The sequence below is a fragment of the Rhagoletis zephyria genome, unplaced genomic scaffold (genome assembly GCF_001687245.7).
Source record: "Rhagoletis zephyria isolate East Lansing unplaced genomic scaffold, Rhagoletis_zephyria_1.1 Rzeph_scaffold_07016, whole genome shotgun sequence".
Lineage (NCBI taxonomy): Eukaryota > Metazoa > Arthropoda > Insecta > Diptera > Tephritidae > Rhagoletis > Rhagoletis zephyria.
This window is the reverse complement of record NW_016164099.1, coordinates 11034-30603: the sequence shown is the minus strand read 5'-3', so window position 1 is coordinate 30603 and position 19570 is coordinate 11034. Positions and strand designations below refer to the sequence as shown.

Below are 19570 nucleotides of genomic sequence, written 5' to 3'. Positions count from 1 at the left end.
TAAAATTCAAAATTTTAGTGCACTTCATTAGCACTTAAAATCTATTTTTTGTGGCAGATTTTCAAGCGCAGCAGAAATCACAATAGTGGTGCGCCGAGTTTTGTAACATTGTTAGGGCCAATTTCACAGTGCGCAGTTAATTCAAAATCGGCAGTTAACTAGAGATTTAAAAAAAAAAAAAATCTGCAATTAACTGCTGATTCTGAGTTAACTACGCACTGTGAAATTGGCCCTTAGAATAGGGGGGTAAGTTGTATGTTCTCATTATTTTATAAGCACGTCGCTAAATATTTTAAGCATTAGTGTATATCTGTATTTTCTCTGAAATAAATAATATGAATAAATCCAGCAACAACAATAACATACAAAAGTATGTTTGTGTATATGTATATATGCATAATCATTTACGCAAACGATGAGAGTTTAAGTTTATTTTACACATATGTATGTGCATACATATCTATTATGTACACTGACAGCATTGGTCTATAACATCTTTAATCTTTTATGTCAATTGCACTTTATTGCGCCATAATTGCAACGCTGGATTGGTATCTATGACCTCTTTTTCAGATGGTTGATATCAGATTATGTTGTTGGATCCTTGCACTGATAGTTGCGTAGCCGGCTGGTTTTATTTATTCCCCTTACGGGTTTTTAAAAACAAAACTGCATTTACAGATCTGTATGAATGTATGTAGTATTACTATATACTTGATTCCGTTATTTGTATCCGATTTATTGGTCCACTTGTTTTTCCTCCGCTGCTAGGGTACTCATTCATTTACCAAATCTACGATGACAATATTGACATCAGCTAGAAAAATGACGTTACTTTCTCCGTCGCTACATTACTGCTAAATCATTATATAACATTTTTCTACTCAAACTCTTTAACTCACATACTTTTTAGTAACACAAACAATAATTGTTTCCATTTTTATGTATGCATGACTACAATATTGGCAAATATCACTAGTATGGTCTTTACACTGCGGGATAGAGCTGCAAAACTATCGGTTGTATTATCGATAGTATCGACAGTTTTATTTATGGAAAAAACATCGATTGTTTTCGGGCGATAGTCGATAGTTTCGATAGTGCGGGTGTATTGAATTTTTGTGATCTGTACATTAATAAGTGACGCTGTGAATTTAACTAACTAAGAAAAACACTTAAAATTTCACGTTCAATACTACGTTCAAGTTGACGAGCTAAACATGTTAAATGGGCTTGAACCAGTTAAATGAACAAAACATGTTCATAAACAAGTTAAATCGCATGCCATTGTTGTTGGAAAATTGAACCAGTTAAATCATTTAACTCGTTTGAAAACCAGTTCAGAGCAGAGTTGTATCAGAAAGCTTTCGGCTCCGGCCAATCAGAAAGACCCAAAAGCTTTCATTTGACACGCCAGCCAACGTTCAAAAAATTTATATTCTGAAAAATGATAAATATTAAAAATTATCAAAAAATATCAAAATTGTGTGCATGTCTGGCCGCCAAAAAAGAGGCCAAGGCGGTAATTAGTTATTTGCCATGAGGTCTCATCGTACGCAGAGATTATTTATGCATACGAACTAAACATTTTGAAGTCTCTAAGTAATCCGTATGCGTTAATATCATGAAGCAGACATTCGCACAAAACAAATTGAAACCCAAAAACAAACAAATATTTATTTTCGAATTTTTATTGGTAAACAAACAACCGTCAAAGTTAACTTCAAATGTTCAATGTGGACGGACGATTGTGTTTTCCAAAAAGCTCTTTTTCATTAATATAAGATATAAAAATTTATACTTACATATGTGCAATATTTACATTTACATATGTAATATGTATATATTATACACATTTTGTTCGGAGTTGAAGTTTCCCTACATATACAACACGATAGTATACGATACTATCGAAAATATCGATAGTATTTTCCAAACTATCGAATGGCGTCACTAGTCGATAGTTTTGCAGCTCTACTGCGGGAACTATTCAAATATATGCATGTAAATACTTTATTTGACATTTATAGAAAATGTTCAATTAAACGGTTTCAATAACCTAGGCGTATATGTATGTACATAGTATGTATGTGTGAAGTGGTTCTATTTGCCAGCTTGTGCATATGTACAGTCAGAGTTGGGCATTATTCGAATAAATTGTTATTTAGATAATTATTCGAATAAAATTTTATCCGTAAAATCTATCCAGGGTTTTGAGTTAATTCCGAACAACGAAAACGGCTATCATTTTATACATAAATATATGTACATACCTATATACATAGATTACTTGTTTTATTATTATTTTATTCGTTGATGGAATAATAAATGAAAATAATAATTATTCGAATAAAATAATTTATCCATTATTCGAATAATTTTTCTTTGAATAAACAAAGTTATTTGTTATTTACGAATAACGAGAAAAACAATTTATTAATTTGTTATCCGTCATTCGAATAAATTTTGCCCAACTCTGTGTACAGTGAGTGACTGTCAAAATCGTACAGTAAATTTTTTTCATTATTTTGAAAATATTTTGTTTTATTTAAAATTTACAAATTTTTAATAATAATATAGTTCATACTGCAACAAAATCCATAAAACTCAAAGTTTCTAACTTTGTAACAACTAAAAAAATCGCAAAATGTTCATCAAAATTTCACACTTTTTATTCACAATTTTTCGATTTTTTTTGGGTATGCAGTTTAATAGGCCATTCAATTTTAATATGGCATGAAAGTTTAAAGTCGCTACAAAATACCGTTGATTTTTTTTTTTTTGTTGATGGTGTTGCGCATTTTCTTCCATATAACGCATGAACAAAGTCTATTTATATATGGAAGAAAATGCAGAAAACCCTCGACAAAAAATTGCCAAAAATCAATGGTATTTTGTAGCGACTTTAAACTTTCATGCCATATTAAAATTTAATGGCCTATTAAACTGCATACCCAAAAAAAATCGAGAAATTCTGAATAAAAAGTGTGAAATTTTGATGAAAATATGACCATAAAACTGCATACACAAAAAAATTCTGAATACAAAATTTTGAATTTTGACGATTTTTTATTGTTACAAAGTTAGATACTTCTAGTTTTATGGAACGATATTTTTATAAAAACTTAATATAATTAAAATATAACCAAATATTTTCAAAATATGGAAAAAAATTACTGCACTGTTTTGACTGACACTCACTGTATGTATTCTTTAACCTATCGCTATGCAATTTTGAAAACTCTCGTTTATTATGAATACTTTCAACATTGTTACATTTACTTTTTTACTTACAAGAAGGCAATTTTTTAAAACTCACTTTTATTTATTTGTAATTTCCGATATGTACAAAGGTATGTCAAGTATGCACGGTAGCTTACAGCCCGATTACAATGGATTTACCATAGCCAATTTACTCACAATTTTTCAAATACATACATTTGTATATATCCTGAAAACGGCAGTGCCAAAAAATCGAGCTATTAGGCGTGTTTCTTTTACACACATACGTCTCTGCGCTTAAAAATTGTATGGAGCTGTAAGCGACAAACTTTATGAGTGCTTATGAATAGTTGTCGATAAAATCAAAATTACTTGTTTTGAAATGGAAATTGTCGATGATTATTTTTTTACACGTTAAGCGTAGATGTATGTGTATGCGTGTAAAAAAAAACACGGCTATTATTAGTCTATATATGTATGTATGTATATACAATACAATTTTATTGCTATTAATGAAAATCGAATGCAGGAAAAAAAAATTTACTACACAAAAGCTATTAATCAAGTTCTACTTATTAGAAGTGCTTTATTACATCGGGTTATATTGGAGAATATACACATTAGTATAATGAAATTTTTCTTCACATTAATTAAGTTAAGACTTTGTTTGCAAAAATAAGGGACCACTAAGAATAAGGTTTCTAATATTACCATTTTAATTCTGTAAAAACTTAATATCAACTAAGTAAGTTATTAGCTTTCTATTTGAAAATAAATTCGACAGTTTATTTTAATGTAATATAAGAGTCCGAAATATCTACAAGTTTTTTAGAGCGGAATCCACTACGTTCTTTTTCAATAAGAAATTATCCCCTTTATTATTCTTTAAACATGTGATTTAAGTCGAAAACTGCATACTTGTAACGTACCAGTATTTTTTACTAATTGAATTATCTAGTAAAAAATGTGTAGTTTAGTAACAGAGAATTCTCATTTTTTTTTAGCTTTACGACGCGTTATTGTCATCTTTGTTATTGTAATTACACGTCAAATGGTAAATCTGCAGAATTCATGCTTTTTATTTCGAAAAACAAAATAACAATTAAAATGTTATGTAACAGTTCGCGTTTTGAGCTCTATGGATATTTCTAAAACTTGTTTTTTAATATTTACAGGAAATTAATATTTTTAAAGACTAAAGTGGTACAACGTTTATTAGGAAAATCTCCCACATATATGTATATGCATGTCTGTATATATTCTTACATAAATAGCATTTATAAGGTAAATATATAAATAAAATAATTTCCACATTGCTACCAACTATATACTGTACTATTGTAAGCTGGGGTCGTTGGATCGAATCCCAGTGAAGAAGTCTGATGAGGAGGTGTGGTGATCTCCGAAATATCAGCTATAACTTCTACCATTTATAAATTATTTTTGTTTTTCCACAAAAGTTTTCATTAATAACGACCTCAAGCCCAATAAAACTTAAATTAAATTTTTTTTGTAAAAATATATAAAGTGCAAGTTTGAAGTTGCAAGGGCTGACCGTTGAATTTTGGCAACTTTTTTGTACAAGGTGTTGCTCGTATTCTTCCATATATGCACATAAAAAGATGTTCAAGCATACTTTGAATGGAAGAAAATACACAAGACTGTCAGCAAAATAAAAGTGCCTAAAATCAAAGGTAAACCTTAGCAACTTCAAATTTGCGCTTTATTACACAAGAATTAACATAATCCAAATCTTTCTAAGAGATCTAAATAAAAAGCTTGAAATTTTTATGAAAGTTTGTTCAGTTGTTTTTAATATATTGTCGTTAAAGAATATTCTATATTTTATAAAAAAAAAATTACTAAAATCTAATAACAAAAAAAAATTGTTAAAACTTGTCAATATGTGGCGGCATTTTAATTTTGAAATGGGGTATATTTTCAAATACTGTATAAAAATTTTTAATACGGAAAGTCGTACAAATAGTACAAATGATCAAAAAATAGTTTCTTTTATTTGGTTACTCAATTGGAATGCATCTACAACGTATACATAAATTATAAATAAAAAGCTGTCATGGATTAGTGTGAAACCATGATAAAAAAATTACAAGGTAGAATCAATCTCTCAATTCGTCGGCCATGATGACGTTTTCAAGCATTTTAAAACCATATAAAATTGAAAATAAAACAAGTAATTTTCAAGCAAAAAACAAAACCGACTTCAATTTTCAAATAAAAATTTAAGAGTACCGTTAATTTCTTCATGACCCAAAGATAGGATCTAAACCAAATTAGTATAGGTCCATCTTTGAGGTACCACCTTTCCTTTAGAAATAGAATTAACTACAGAAATCAGTTAACGTGGCCAAAAGTTATGCGGTAACAAAAAAAAAAAATATTCCGAAGAACTGATAACCTGTTGTTGTTTGATTCGACACTATCCTATTTGAGTATTTGCCTTGAAAAATTTATATAGCAAAGCCGAATGTCAAGAAAATAAAGCGAGAAAGTTATCTACTACTTCACCTGTTTATAATTTCACCATGGACGACAACGACAATTGTGAAATTATCTTATAAAATTATTGTATGTATATGTTGACAGTTGCATAACATTTTTCATATGATCAGATTATTATGATTCGACAAGATTAACAACTTCATGTGCTAAGAAGGTAGGGCAATTACTAATTTACACCATTGTTTTTTTTTTGTTTTTTTACAGTTTTATGAAAGTATCGCAATCGGCGGAAATACTACAAGTATAAAGGTAATAAATACAATTAATGGCAAATTTATATGTAGGTATATATAGCTAGGTATATAGTTCGTACATATGTAAATATACAAAAAAAAAAAAACTTTGGATAAAAGCGTGAAACTCAACTACAATAAAATATATATTTTTCTATCAACAAATCATTAATGCTACCTTAGTATGTATCTAGAACTCTAGTTGAATATTTATAGCTACTACATATATATTTGTTTAAACCAGTATAAATGCGAATATATGTACATATATTGTTTTATTTAGTTGACTTCTTTTGTAACCGAGCTGCAAAAGAACACTATGTATTTATTATTACAGCGTATTACAGTTAAGGCAAAAACACGAACCCGGTAGCATACACGGGATGGAACTACATAACTTCGTTAAACGATAAGCGACTCTTTAGAATATTGTAGCCAAACACCAACTCGTACCAAAATGTCAATACGTTTATAATTAGCAAGTTTGTTTATGGATGTATTGGCTAAATTCTTTAAAAGAGCCCATTTGATTTCCCTTTCGACTATAAAGTCCTTAAAATATATTACACGTTTGTTGTTGGAAGATGCTATGCACTTGGATTTTTTTAACCGCCTTGAGTATACTTTTGTGACTCAGTTACAAAAAAACAACAGTGCATATTTAGATTTTTTTTTAAATACATAAAGGGTAATCACAATCCGGTGCATATGGTCGTGCATTTGCATATTTCGGTGAATTTGTAAATAAAAAAATGATTGCTACCAAGGCAACCGTTTGCAATTTATTGCAGTGAATGTATAAGTGCATCGAAATATGCAAATGCCAGACCATATGCACCGGACTGTGATTACCCTTTTAGGTAATTACATATTTGTTGTATAAGTAGAAATGAGAGTGTATTACATAAGGTCCCCTAGTTCTGTAAGAATAATATAAAAAATACCAATGAGACGCCTAACAGTGTTTCTCTGTTTACAAATGCTAAGTTTGCATTTACATTTATACATAAGTATATACACTTGTTGGCATTTAAAAAAGAGGCAAATTTATAATCTCCCGTATAATGTTGCGTTATTGGAAGGCTATACTTACTCAGTAGACTCAACTGTTGGTGTCGTGGGCATGATCATCAGAATGCAGTTAACCAGAATAGTTGTAATGATAAATAACGAAAATAACGGATGCACTAAAATGTAAATGGCTACGCGACGTATAGGATTGAACGGGTCGAGCAACCACATTGCTTTGGATGCAGAAAAGCGAAAAATATCTTTTCCCTTACTTACAACTACAAAGGTCTGCAAAAAACAACACATTCAAAAATTATGTTACCAGTTTTTTTGTGATTGTAAAAAAGGTTTTCATATTTTTTTGTTAAATTATTAATTGATTGACTTACCAGTACGTTGTTATAGTACGGATCAATATCCTCGAGAGGAGTGGAGGCCAATTCCGGCGGGAAGCTGCCCTGCAGTCGAACAGGTATTGGCACACCCTGTTCAAGTGTAGGATCCGGTTGTGGACCTTCATCCTCGTCCTCGTCATCATATCGGATCTAAGTTTTTCGCGCAATTATTTTCCATTGTATGTAGGAGTAAGTTTATGTTGTGCAGTACGAGAAATATTTTTGAAAGATAGGTTAGTAAAGTCTCGTTGGCAATTACGGAGTAAAAACTGTTTTATGAATATAAAATAATAAACGTAATGAAAATCAACCTAAATTATTATTTTAATAGTGTATAATTAAGATGATACATATATGTATATGCAGTGGTGGGTATTTGTAGAGCGAAATTTTGCTTCAAACGAATTAGAATTAAATTTTGATTCCTAATCGAGTGTGGGAGTTGATGACTTGCATTTAATTCTTAGAACTGAAATCCTCGATTTTGGTCCAAATTATGCATTTTACAATAGTTGAAGTGCGTAATTTCTTAGATCCTTTAAACAATGTGAAAGTTATTTATTTAACATGTCGCTATTTGTAAAAAGGTGGGGCAGAAGTGTAATGTAAATAAGATTTTAATAAGAAGCGAGTGTAACAGCAGAACTACAAAAAATGCAATATACTTATTAACAGTGGCAATAATATAAAATCGATTGTACACATTTAAGCCATTCAGAATCAGAAAAACTATGGGGGTATTACTTCAAAATACAAATCAAATAAAAAATTAATGTGCAGAATAGGAGGCAACTCAATTTTAATAGTAACACTATGCTATGTAGTTCATTTGAATAAATAATCCCGAAACTTAAAACTCCACATACCATACCATGTGAGTGGAGTAAATTATTTACACTTATACGAATAATTGAATCTACAGATGTAATTCAAACATCAATAACAACTGTAACGCAGTAATACCTAAATTGATTAAAAACAAAATGTACTAACCTGGAACACAGCTGACCCTACCAGAAGCTGCATACTAAAGCACAGTACTTAAATGGTCTGTACCACAAAACCACAAAAAATTTAAGGCCTTCTGCTTTCGCTACCAAGATAAGGGCTTTTGTAGGCAGGGACGTGAACCGGATGAAAAATTTGGTCGGTTCGGTTCAGTGGTTCGAACCGTTTTTGAACTTTTGGATTGGTTCATCAAAGCGGTTTTTTTGGTATTTGAACCGGGGTTTCGGTTCGGTTCAACGGTTCGAAAAACAAAAAAATTACGCGCAAGGTTAAGGGCCAAGTGTCTGTCAAACGAGATGAGTCGCCTTACATTTGATATTGTCACATGGTAAGCAAACATGGTAGGTATTACCATGTTTAACAAAAAGAAAAAAGTGGGTACATTTATCTATTGAAAATTGGTTGAAACGAACGTTTAAACCTTTATAGAAAGTGGTTCGGTTTTCGGTTCGGATCAAACATTCGGTTCGGTTAATGGTTCAGTTAATTAATAGAAAAAAGCGGTTTTCCGGTTCAAAACCGGTTCACGTCCCTGTTTGTAGGTATACTTCAAAAAGCCTTTTAGGGGTTTCTTCTAAAGCTACTTCTTTAATTCATGAAAATCATGCATTTTGAGGTACAATTTTTATATAAGGTTGGTTGCAAATCAAAATGTATATTGAAATTCATTTGTAGTTTTAAATAATATAAACTTGCACATACGCGTAGATTTTAATAAACAAATCCCTTCTAGAAGGTGAGCAGGGAAGAGCCTTCTTCAGCCCTTCTTTAGTAAGCCTTAATAAGGTCTACCTAACTAAATTATATTCTTGAGTATTAATCGATATACATTAGACTGCATCACTCCCCATCAAAAAAAAATCATCGGTACTATTTTTCCATTGGAATTATAAAACCTACTATATTTTAAGACGTCCACCAAAATATTTCGGAAAAATATTAAGATTTAAGTGAGCTGGACCGATTTGAAAATACCTCCAAAAATGGAGTTTTTTATGAATAAAAATAGTTTCTTAAAGATTTTTTTTTTGAAAAAAGCCCTCAAATGCAAAACGGTTAAGCTTAAAATATTTGCATATAAATATTTAAAAAATTTAAATTGCTGCCCTCCCAAAACTACCTACTTACATAAGTAATTATGTACATAGATATTTATAACTTTTGTTACAAAATTTCTGTTAATTTTATTACGACTTTTTCACAAAAAGATTAAGCAACGAAATGTTAAATATTGAGTCCATTTTTACAAAAAAAAAAAATAACTCAATGCTCATACATACATAAGGGCAGGTTTTCTGAAATATTATTTTAGAAGCACAGTCAGTTTATGAAATTTTATGTACATATGTACAAATGGGCAAACAACTAATTTCGCTCTTTTGAAATTGAGTTACGTGAGTTCATATTGAAGTATGATATAAAATTAAGTTTGCAGTCTACATACTTATGCCACTAAATTCAAGAAATTTCAACATAAGAACAAATTTTTTGAAATGTAATAAAATTCACTACAAATAATGACAATGTGGATCGCCAGCATAACATTTCAATAAAGTTACCTCTTACCCACTGACGGTGCGATAGTATCCATCGGATTCATATACAAACACATATTTTCAATTGCTATAGATATGAGTTACAGAATGAATGGCAGGGCTACGCAATCATAAGTCGGGAAACTGATTTCGCCGCAAAGGGCGGTAAAAATTGGGCTCGAAACCACCTTTAGTATGAATACATACATACATTGGCGTTAAACTGCAACAAATATATGTTTACTTGTATAATTGAGGAGTGTCTAATTAAAGATGATGTTTCCACTATCCATTATTTAACAGGATGGTAAGGTTAAAAAAAAATAAATAAATATTAAACATGTTTCGAAGTGTGGTAGGTTTTCGAATGTGGCTCGTCACGAAGGTAATAGTTATTAACCAAAAAACTAAAAAATTAACGGAAATGGAAATACGAATACATATCATCTTTTGATCAGAAACTCTTCAATTATTTGTTGTTGTTGGTGGATTTTTTCGACACAGATAGATATGTATATACACAAATACATACCAAAATATTTATGAAGAAGAAAGCTTTTGCATACATATATACATATGTAGATACATATGTATGTACATAAGGATGAGTCAATCATCAGACATCTGCGTAGTATGGTCAAAAGAAAACTATTTATGTATTTATCATTTCCTACCTAACTATAACAAAAATACTTAAATCAAACATTCTCTATAAATTCACTGGAACCCTTTTAATACCTAATCCCATCGATTTTCAATACTTTTATATTAACACGTAATGGCCACACGGGATCCAGTGGACTCCAGACCAACTTTGCGGCTATCGATTTTGTGAATCCACTTATTATTACTTTAGTTTAGTTGAAGAATTATTATTTTTAACGCTATTAATGTGTTGTTATCAGGTTGTTGTTGTCTAACAATAAAATACACTACAGAAAAATTATGTTTAACCAGATAAGCTGATAACCAGGCAAGCGTGAACAACAACTATGAGAATGATTAAGTGGTCGAATTTTGCTCACTGGAGATTCTAGTGTTAAATAAATATGCCGGGTTGACATCTAAGCGTAAGCGTTTAATAGGGCAGGGACTATCCGTATATTCGGGTATCCTGGTATATGTAAGTTCGGATATTCGTGTATACGGATAATATCCGGAAATACAGTTGATATTCGTTTATTTTTTTATACCGATATCCGAATGTCCGGTTAATATCCATGCATTTGGTCATTCGGATAATGTTATCAAAATTACTGAATCTATCAAGTTGCAAAATAGATAATACAACCCTTTATTAATACTCAAATACTTGTTGTTGTTTTATTTTTAACTTTTAGAATCGATTGGATTTTTTATTCAAATATCGAATATCCTGATTTACTAAAAAAGAGAGTTTAAGTTTTAGGGCAGCCATAATTCAAATCAAATGCAACATGAATTTAAGTTTGACATGCTGAAACCATATCCAAACGAAAAAAGTTGAAAAGTTGAGTTTAACGCTATTAATATGTAGTTATCAGGTTGTTGTTGTCTAACAATAAAATACACTACAGAAAAATTATGTTTAANTACTAGAAGTATTTACTCGTATTCACACTTTCGTGGTTTTTTATTATGAACAAAATATTAGTGTTGGGCAGTATCTATACCAAAAGTCCTCAGAACTCGATTCTCAAAAGGATCGACAGCACCCAATTTTTTTAAAGGAGTGAGTAGTGAGGACTCCAAAGAACTCAGTACTCACGAAAGAGCTCGAAAGTACTCAGCACTCAAAAAAGGAACTCGAAAGTACTCAGAACATTAAAGAACTCGAAAATACTCAGTACCCAAAACTACTCTGTTCCTATAATCGCTTTGATACATGTACTCAGGATCGATTCAAAATACTTAGTATTAAGTGTCAAATATACTTAAAAAGTACTGAGTTTTATTTATATTTAGCGGTATTCAGAAATGATTGTACTCTATTTGCAGTTTCAATAATTTTCAAGTGCAATACTTGTACCCAGTAAAGTTAGCCATTCATTTGACGTAATTTTGGATTCATATATTAATTTTAATAAGATACTGCCAGCTTGTGAGATCTCTACACTAAGTATTGTAATGTTAGCAACATGTGTATATTTAAAGAAAGTACTCAGTACTCTGTAAAATACCCGATTCTTAAAAGTATCGATACCAAAGAGCTAGATCCTCAAAAGTACTCGATACTTCCCAACACTACAAAATATATAACCCAAAAACCACAAAGGCGTGAATAAATACCTATGAAATTGTTGCGTTATTTCTGTGCTTGAGGGAAAATTAGAAATGTAGAATTAGAACGTTCTAGAATGTTAAACCCCGTACACTTTTCCTGCTTGTTTGCGTTGCTTTATCATCTTGGGCTAATGCTAAATATTTTAACGAATGGAGTTAAAATAAAAGATTTTTCTGCTGCAGACCCATGCGAAAAACGAAATAGCTGAATGCAAATGTGTATGCATAAGTAATGATTTAAACAGGATACTATTACATACATATATTAATACATATGTAAGTAAGTAATTATTAAATTCTAGTCATGCATGTCTGTATGTTTGTGCTTGTTTGAATTTGCTGTTACGCGGTCTTAGTTATGTTAAACCGAAATGTGAAAATAAGAAAGTATGTAAGTATTGAGTTAAAACTAATTTCAGAAGTCTAAACAATTTAAAAGCTCACTTTAAAGCTGTAATCAATTGTAGTTTGGCAAAAAATAAATAATATCTTATTTGAGTAGGTACAATGTGCTAAGAAGGTATGTAAGAAGAGTAGACAAGACAAACGAAGCTGCTTGAATAAAGTGTTATGTAATATGTAGATTCGCTATTTCTGAAAAGTCTTACTTCTTTTTGTTTTTTCTTGCGACCATATTGCGGCTGAATGAGGATTTTTGCGACATTTTATATGTCATTATCGTTAATGTAGCATTTAAATGTTTTATAAGAGACAATAGAGGACCCCGAAAAAGGAAATGTACATAAAAATAGGAAGAGTTTGTTTGTTTGTTCGGTTATGATTTTAGGAAGAAAAAGATAGAGAAAAAGAGAGAAATAAGAAACAAAATGATATGTAAAACTTTCTCACCAGCATACGTTTTAAGTTTAAAATTTTACCAAACTAATTATTATAAGTTTATTGTATTGGTATTGGTGATGATTGATTATATTGTTGAAAGCTGTGATCAACTCTAAACTTTGGATGGACGATGGAACAATTGCTTACAAGGAATTAAGTGAAATCGAAATCTGCAAATCTAATATGAAACAATCATATATTTTGTGGTCATAAATGTTTTGAGTGAAGCTAAGTGAAAGTTTTGTATGCATATATTTCTCCCTGTGTACTGTACCCTTTTGTTTGCTATACATCAGTATACTAACTGTAGAAGTATTATGTGAATATGTAGGGTATATACATATGTATGTGGTAAGTGAAGTTTTCAAACAGTCCGTATCTTCGCATGATAAAAAATTATTACAAATTAAATACTCAATATAATAAGCCTTTTACCATTAACTAAACCAATATGTAAATTAAAGCCAATAAGGCAATGAAGCCAATAGTTAGAACACATACATATACAACGATTACTTTCCAACATATACTAAATACATAAAGTTATGTACTCAAAAAATTCTGTTTCTGTCCGTAAGATCATATGGCTGTACTTGACTTGTATGTATTTTAATAGAGAAGTCACAAGGTATCGTATTATCTTAATAACATGCATTTTATATCGATTAAAAATAGTTTAAGTTGATTCATACTTCAACTAAAATGTACTTTTAACCGTTTTAAAAATTTACGGCATTAAAATACGAATGTTAAGTATGTCTGTTAACACACCTTATGAATTCCCTAAATATACGATTGATTACACATAGAAATGAAGACCTTAATGAGGAAAACAAACGTTTATTGTATGTACAAGCGAATGATGAACTTTGAATTTAAAAATTAAGTCAAAATATATTTGTACGTACATTGCCATGCCGTACATATGTATGTACTTGTAAAGTATAATTCCCAAATAAATCATGTATGTCAATGTTATGTGGATAGATATGTATGTATAGGCACAAAATATTTACTTTTAAAGATGGTGGCTTATGAAGATACAAGGATAGTCTGACTTGAAATTGCTAGAATTATTTTCTAAACAAGAAGGGTGTGATTAGGGTAAATCTAGAATATAGGAAATAGTTGTATCCATATTTTTCTTTTGCTAATATTAGTGTTTAGTTTTAAACAATAAACACTGTTTAGAACATTCAAATAGAAAATGTACAATAGAATCACATATAAATAGTAGAAGCCTATTTTAATAAGTTTTCAAATTCAATGCAAGCATATACGAAAATGTACGTTGTGCCACGTTTAATAAAATAATAAAACAGGAAGTTAATATTAATTAAAGACATCAAATATGTACTTCTGCCTTTTTAAATTTGTTTCGTTGTATTTTAAGAAAACACGCAAGGTAAATACCAAAACACATACGAGTATGTATGTATTGTCGCCATTTACATACATGTCAATTTAGGTAAATTTCTCAACACTTTGAATAAGGGAAGCAAATTATTGTATACAATCTCAATCGATAATTGGGGATATGTTTTCAATAGCATTACTAGTAGTTATAAATGAGGTGCATTCGTAATACATATTGTACCTAAAATGATTGTGATTTGAGGTTTGATAAAACGAAAGACAGAGGGAGAAAAGGGGTGAAACATGAATTGATTTAACTTTGGATTCATCCTTTAGGGTGCTGGACTCCCAAAATCAACTTCAACTTGTAGTGTTTATACTAAACTTAAGGAAGGATCTATGTGGAAGTGAGAAATGTGGAAACAGGGCCTCTTTAACTGCTAATTATTATTGGTCTACAATTTCTTGTTGAAATAAAAAAATTAACATCAGTTATGTAAATAAATAGTAAAAGGACTATAGGGAGTAGTCTAACAAATAAATCTAAAAAGGATAATAGATAGTAAATATGTACACGTGTACATCGTACTAGAATTGAAGATACTTAGTAGAAAATAATTAATAATTGCTGTAAAATTGTATAACTCGAAATAAACTATTTACCACCTCGCCCTCGGCTCTCTTTCTTTCAAACTCCTTCTGTTTTTCATGTTCAATGGCAATGCGTTTTTCAATTTGAATCAATGATTCTCGGGTAAAGGGACGGAACAAGCTACGTTCTTCCTCAGATATCGAGTCGGAATCTTCTGTCATTGTCTATACGGCCAGCGATGAGAGCCTCAGATTTCCAAGGCCTGTAAAATTAATTTCAAAGTTTTCAAGTTGTAGATAAAAAATAATTAGTATTTAATCAGAACGGATAGGTGCGAGAGTCTTACATGAGGCACATGGATGTCGCGGGTTAGCTTTGGATAACAGCTATATCCGAGGCGCCATCTTCAACTAGCGCCCTCCACTTTTACAAATCTGAAAATAGACAATAAATGCAGCATAATAGTAATGATATATATAATATAAAAACTCATTCAGTTCAATTGTTTGTGAATAAAATTTGGGACGAAGTACGTTATTATTCTTAATAATATTTTTTTTTTACAAATCTGGTTTTTCTTTGACATATTTTTAATATAAAAATACTTTACAATTATTTGCCCCAATTCGTGTGACAGTTTCAAGACGCAGATACTCTAGGTCGACTCTTACAGTCAGCCAATAAAGTTTAGGCACAGCGAATTTTTCACAATACCGACAACAATTTTTTAAATAATTTATTTTTCGCTACATATGTATATAAAAATCTGCACACATACATATTTATATTTCACATTAGGCCGGGTCAATTTTTGTGGAACGATTTTTTTTTTCATTGTTGTTTTGTTCCCAAGGACTCTTCAAAACTAAAACCGAAATTAGAAAATTGTCGAGAACGTTCTGAATGGGAATTAAATAAGAACAAACCCATGTGGAACGTTCCCAAAGAGGAGAAATTGCGAAAAATTCGGGAGCATTTCTAAGAGAACAGAAGTCTCTGCAACGTTTTGGAAAGAACAAAACGCGATCAAAATCTTAGGAAGTTTCTCTCGAAGAACAATTTTGGAACTAGAGTCTCAGGAACTTTCTGACAGAGAACGAAACGAGAAGAAATATTCTTTGAACTATTAGCGAAGAAAGGAAGAGAACAAAATTTTTCTCATAGCGTTCCATTATTTTGAATTGTTTGCATTTTAAAATTAATCAGAAAATAACTGAAACATAATTATAGTACAAATAAAGTCAACTAAAGACTTCAGACACAAACTTGTCTTTCACAGAAATAAAAATTGTTCGATGTATTTTGGAACGAATTTCCGTCATCCCTTGTCAAATTTGGTTTGGAGACAAACCGGTTTCGGCGTTGTGCCATCTTCAGTGTAATTTTTCGTTTCGTTGTAATGATAAACGATCTGGAAGTTGAAATGATCCAGCTTTCCTCTGGCTTTGAATTAACAATTGTGGTTCTCACTGAAGCGATTTTTGATTCCAACACGCAGATGATCCTCTCATTCTTAACGTAAGGTTATAATACTTTTGTTCTCAAGCAGAACGCCCACCAGACTAAACCAAAACTGGAATGCCTTCTCTGCCACTGTTTTTTTGTTACATCTCCTTTTTGACATCGTTCCCAGCAGATTCGGATTCTACATGAAATTCTCAGAAAACAAAAATCCACTAGGGAATGGCTTAAAAATCAATTTTGTGGAAATGAATTTGAAGCCGCATCCCTTACACCACTACCCTGACGAAAAAAGTTAACCAACTTCTAGTTAGCTTTTTTGGGGGACTTCGATAAATAAATAACTTTAAACTAGCTAACAACAAAACTAACTTTAAGTTAGTTGTAAAGTCGTGCAGACGTTATCGGAAGTTCGTTTTCTTTACAAGTTTCTATTTAAATATCCACACAAAATTACGGCCAAAGGAAATACAGTATATTTTGCTTTGCTGCCTCTATGCTTAAGTGCACATTTAAGATACCTACCCCAAAATGCGCATCAAAAGCATTATTTTTAACATTTATAAGGAAACTGCTCCGATAGATGCATTCAACATAACTGCACATTGGCGATACCTGCCTTAAAAATTGTCCGACTAGTATCAATTACACTGTGAGACAAATGGTAGGGGTCAGTGATCGGGAAGGGTTCAAACTACCGGGGAAAGTTATATCGGTAAAAAAAGAAGTTATACGTGTCCCGGCGTTTCGCTGGGTCACGTCTAGGAATCGAGATATATCGATTTGAAGTTAGTAACTATCATATAGGGGAAATTGTCACCTTTGGTGGTCTTTTTTTTGACATAACTCGAGAACCACTAGTCCGATTTTGCTCAAACAAATTAAAAAAAGTTAAATTACAATTCCTTTAATCTGTTCATATAACGTTTTTCTATATAATCAACAGTTTTGCCGGTAAAAATAAATGTATGAAGAAAAAAAATATTTTTTGCCCAAAATATTAAATTTTTGGTGGTCTTTTTTTTGACATAACTCGAGAACCACTAGTCCGATTTTGCTCAAACAAATTTAAAAAAATTAAAAATTACAATTCCTTTAATCTGTTCATATAACGTTTTTCTATATAATCAACAGTTTTGCAGGTAAAAATAAATGTATGAAGAAAAAAAATATTTTTTGACCAAAATATTAAATTTTTTTATTTTTTTAATTTTTTTTTTTTTTTGAATTGTTGGATTTTTTATGAATTAAACTGTTGAGTATATAGAAAAACGTTATATTAACAGATTAAAGGAATTGTAATTTTTAATTTTTTTAAATTTGTTTGAGCAAAATCGGACTAGTGGTTCTCGAGTTATGTCAAAAAAAAAGACCACCAAAGGTGACAGTTTCCCCTATATGATAGTTACTAACTTCAAATCGATGTATCTCGATTCCTAGACGTGACCCAGCGAAACGCCGGGCCACGTATAACTTGTTTTTGACCGATATAACATTTCCCATTTGTTTCATCCCATCCCGATTTTGACTGTCGCAATGTAGTTATATAGATAATTAGATAACATTCGGTAAAAATTTCGCTTGCAGTAATTTCTACATGGTAAGTGCTCCGCTAATATTTGGTTTCATAGGGATTCGGATACCTTCCTCATTGAAGTAGTAAAGAAAATTCGCTTAAGTGCCTTTTTCGGTTACGTGCACACGTTTTTCGTGCAAAGAAGGATGTGCAGCTAAGCAAAATATACTGCAGTCAATAAATAGTTACCACTAGTCGAATGCTAGTTAGTTAGTTCTCTACAACCTTGACACTTAAATGTGGCAAGTATTTTCAACAGAAATTGTTGCAAAAAAGCAAAACCAATTTTTCGCGCTTTTTGCTAATTATCTATACGTATAATAAAATTGTAAGAGGCCGATGTCTGTACATCATAGATATTAAAGAAAAATTAATGAGGGGTATTTATTGGAGCAACAGAAGCCAAATCGATATTTTTTTTAGAATTTTTGTCTGTATGTCGCGCATCTCTCGAAAACTAATGCATGGAATTGAATGCAGTTTTCACCGATGTATTACTAGAGGTCTATCTTAAAATATAGAAGGAAAAAAATTAGAGAGTTGCCACCTGTTTGAAAATTGCAGTTTAAGTAAATTGATAACAAAAAGTAAGGATTGCAATATGGCCGTCAAAAGAAAGAGGTTTAAGAAGACTTATAGCTGAAATTTTTTAGGGTTGCCATCTTTTTGCAAATTTTTTATTTAATTTAATTGATAAGATAAATTTAATATTGCAATATTGGTATCAAACTGAAGAGGGTTAGGAAAGTTTACAGCCGAAAATATTTTTGAGGAGGGTTGAACATTTTTATTGAATTAAATTGATAAAATAAATTAAATCTATACTTATAAAAAATTGTAGCAGGCCGATGTCTGTACACTATATATATTAAAATAAAATTAATATCTTTATTAGAGCTTTAGTAGCCAAATCAACAATTTTTAGAATTTTTTCCGTCTGTCTGTGTGTTTGTACGCGCATCACTCGAAAACTAGTGCATGGAAGCGAGTTCAGTTTTCACCGATGTATCGATAGAGGTCTAACTTACAATATAGAAGAGAAAATTAGAGAGTTGCCACCTATTTGAAAATTTCAGTTTAAGTAAATTGATACGATAAAGTAAATGTTGCAATACGGCTGTCAATAGAAAGCGGTTTACAAAGGCCTACCGGTTTGAAAACTTTTATTTAATTAAATTGATAACATAAATTTAATATTGTAATAGAGGCATCAAATTAAAGAACTTGGGAAATTGTTAGGGTGGTTGCCGCCTGTTTGTATCAATTTAAAACGGTAAAATAAATGAAATATTACAATACGGATATTAAACTAAAGAGTTTTAGAAAGTTTACTTTCGAAAATATTTTTGAAGCTAAATGTTGCCATATGGAAATTAAACGAAAGTATTTGAGAATAATACAATTGTAACAGACCGATATCTTTACATAATAGATATTTAAAAAAAAATGTGTAGGCGGTTTATTAGATCAACAGAAGCAACAATTTTTACAATTTTGTTCAAAATTTCGCCTTGATATAACCACAAACTTAGTTTTATTCACATTCAATTCAAGTG

At 30.8% G+C, this 19570-nt stretch overlaps 1 protein-coding gene across 3 annotated transcripts; it reads right to left on the bottom strand.

Annotated features, from left to right (window-relative positions):
- Window positions 1-405: 405 nt before the first annotated feature.
- On the bottom strand, window positions 406-15411 carry LOC108373768 (sodium channel protein para-like). Of its 3 annotated transcripts, XM_017629713.1 has the most exons (6): window positions 15324-15411; window positions 15049-15239; window positions 12798-12830; window positions 7379-7534; window positions 7072-7277; window positions 406-793 (listed from the first exon to the last, which is right to left on the bottom strand). In XM_017629713.1, exons 2-6 carry the CDS (start codon window positions 15196-15198, stop codon window positions 781-783), a joined length of 558 nt encoding a protein of 185 aa, XP_017485202.1. In that variant the 5' UTR covers window positions 15199-15239; window positions 15324-15411; the 3' UTR covers window positions 406-780. The 3 variants fall into 3 exon arrangements, with proteins under 3 accessions (XP_017485202.1, XP_017485203.1, XP_017485204.1); XM_017629714.1 differs by lacking the exon at window positions 12798-12830; XM_017629715.1 differs by lacking the exon at window positions 12798-12830 and having other exon boundaries at window positions 15052-15239.
- Between the last annotated feature and the right edge of the window lie 4159 nt (window positions 15412-19570).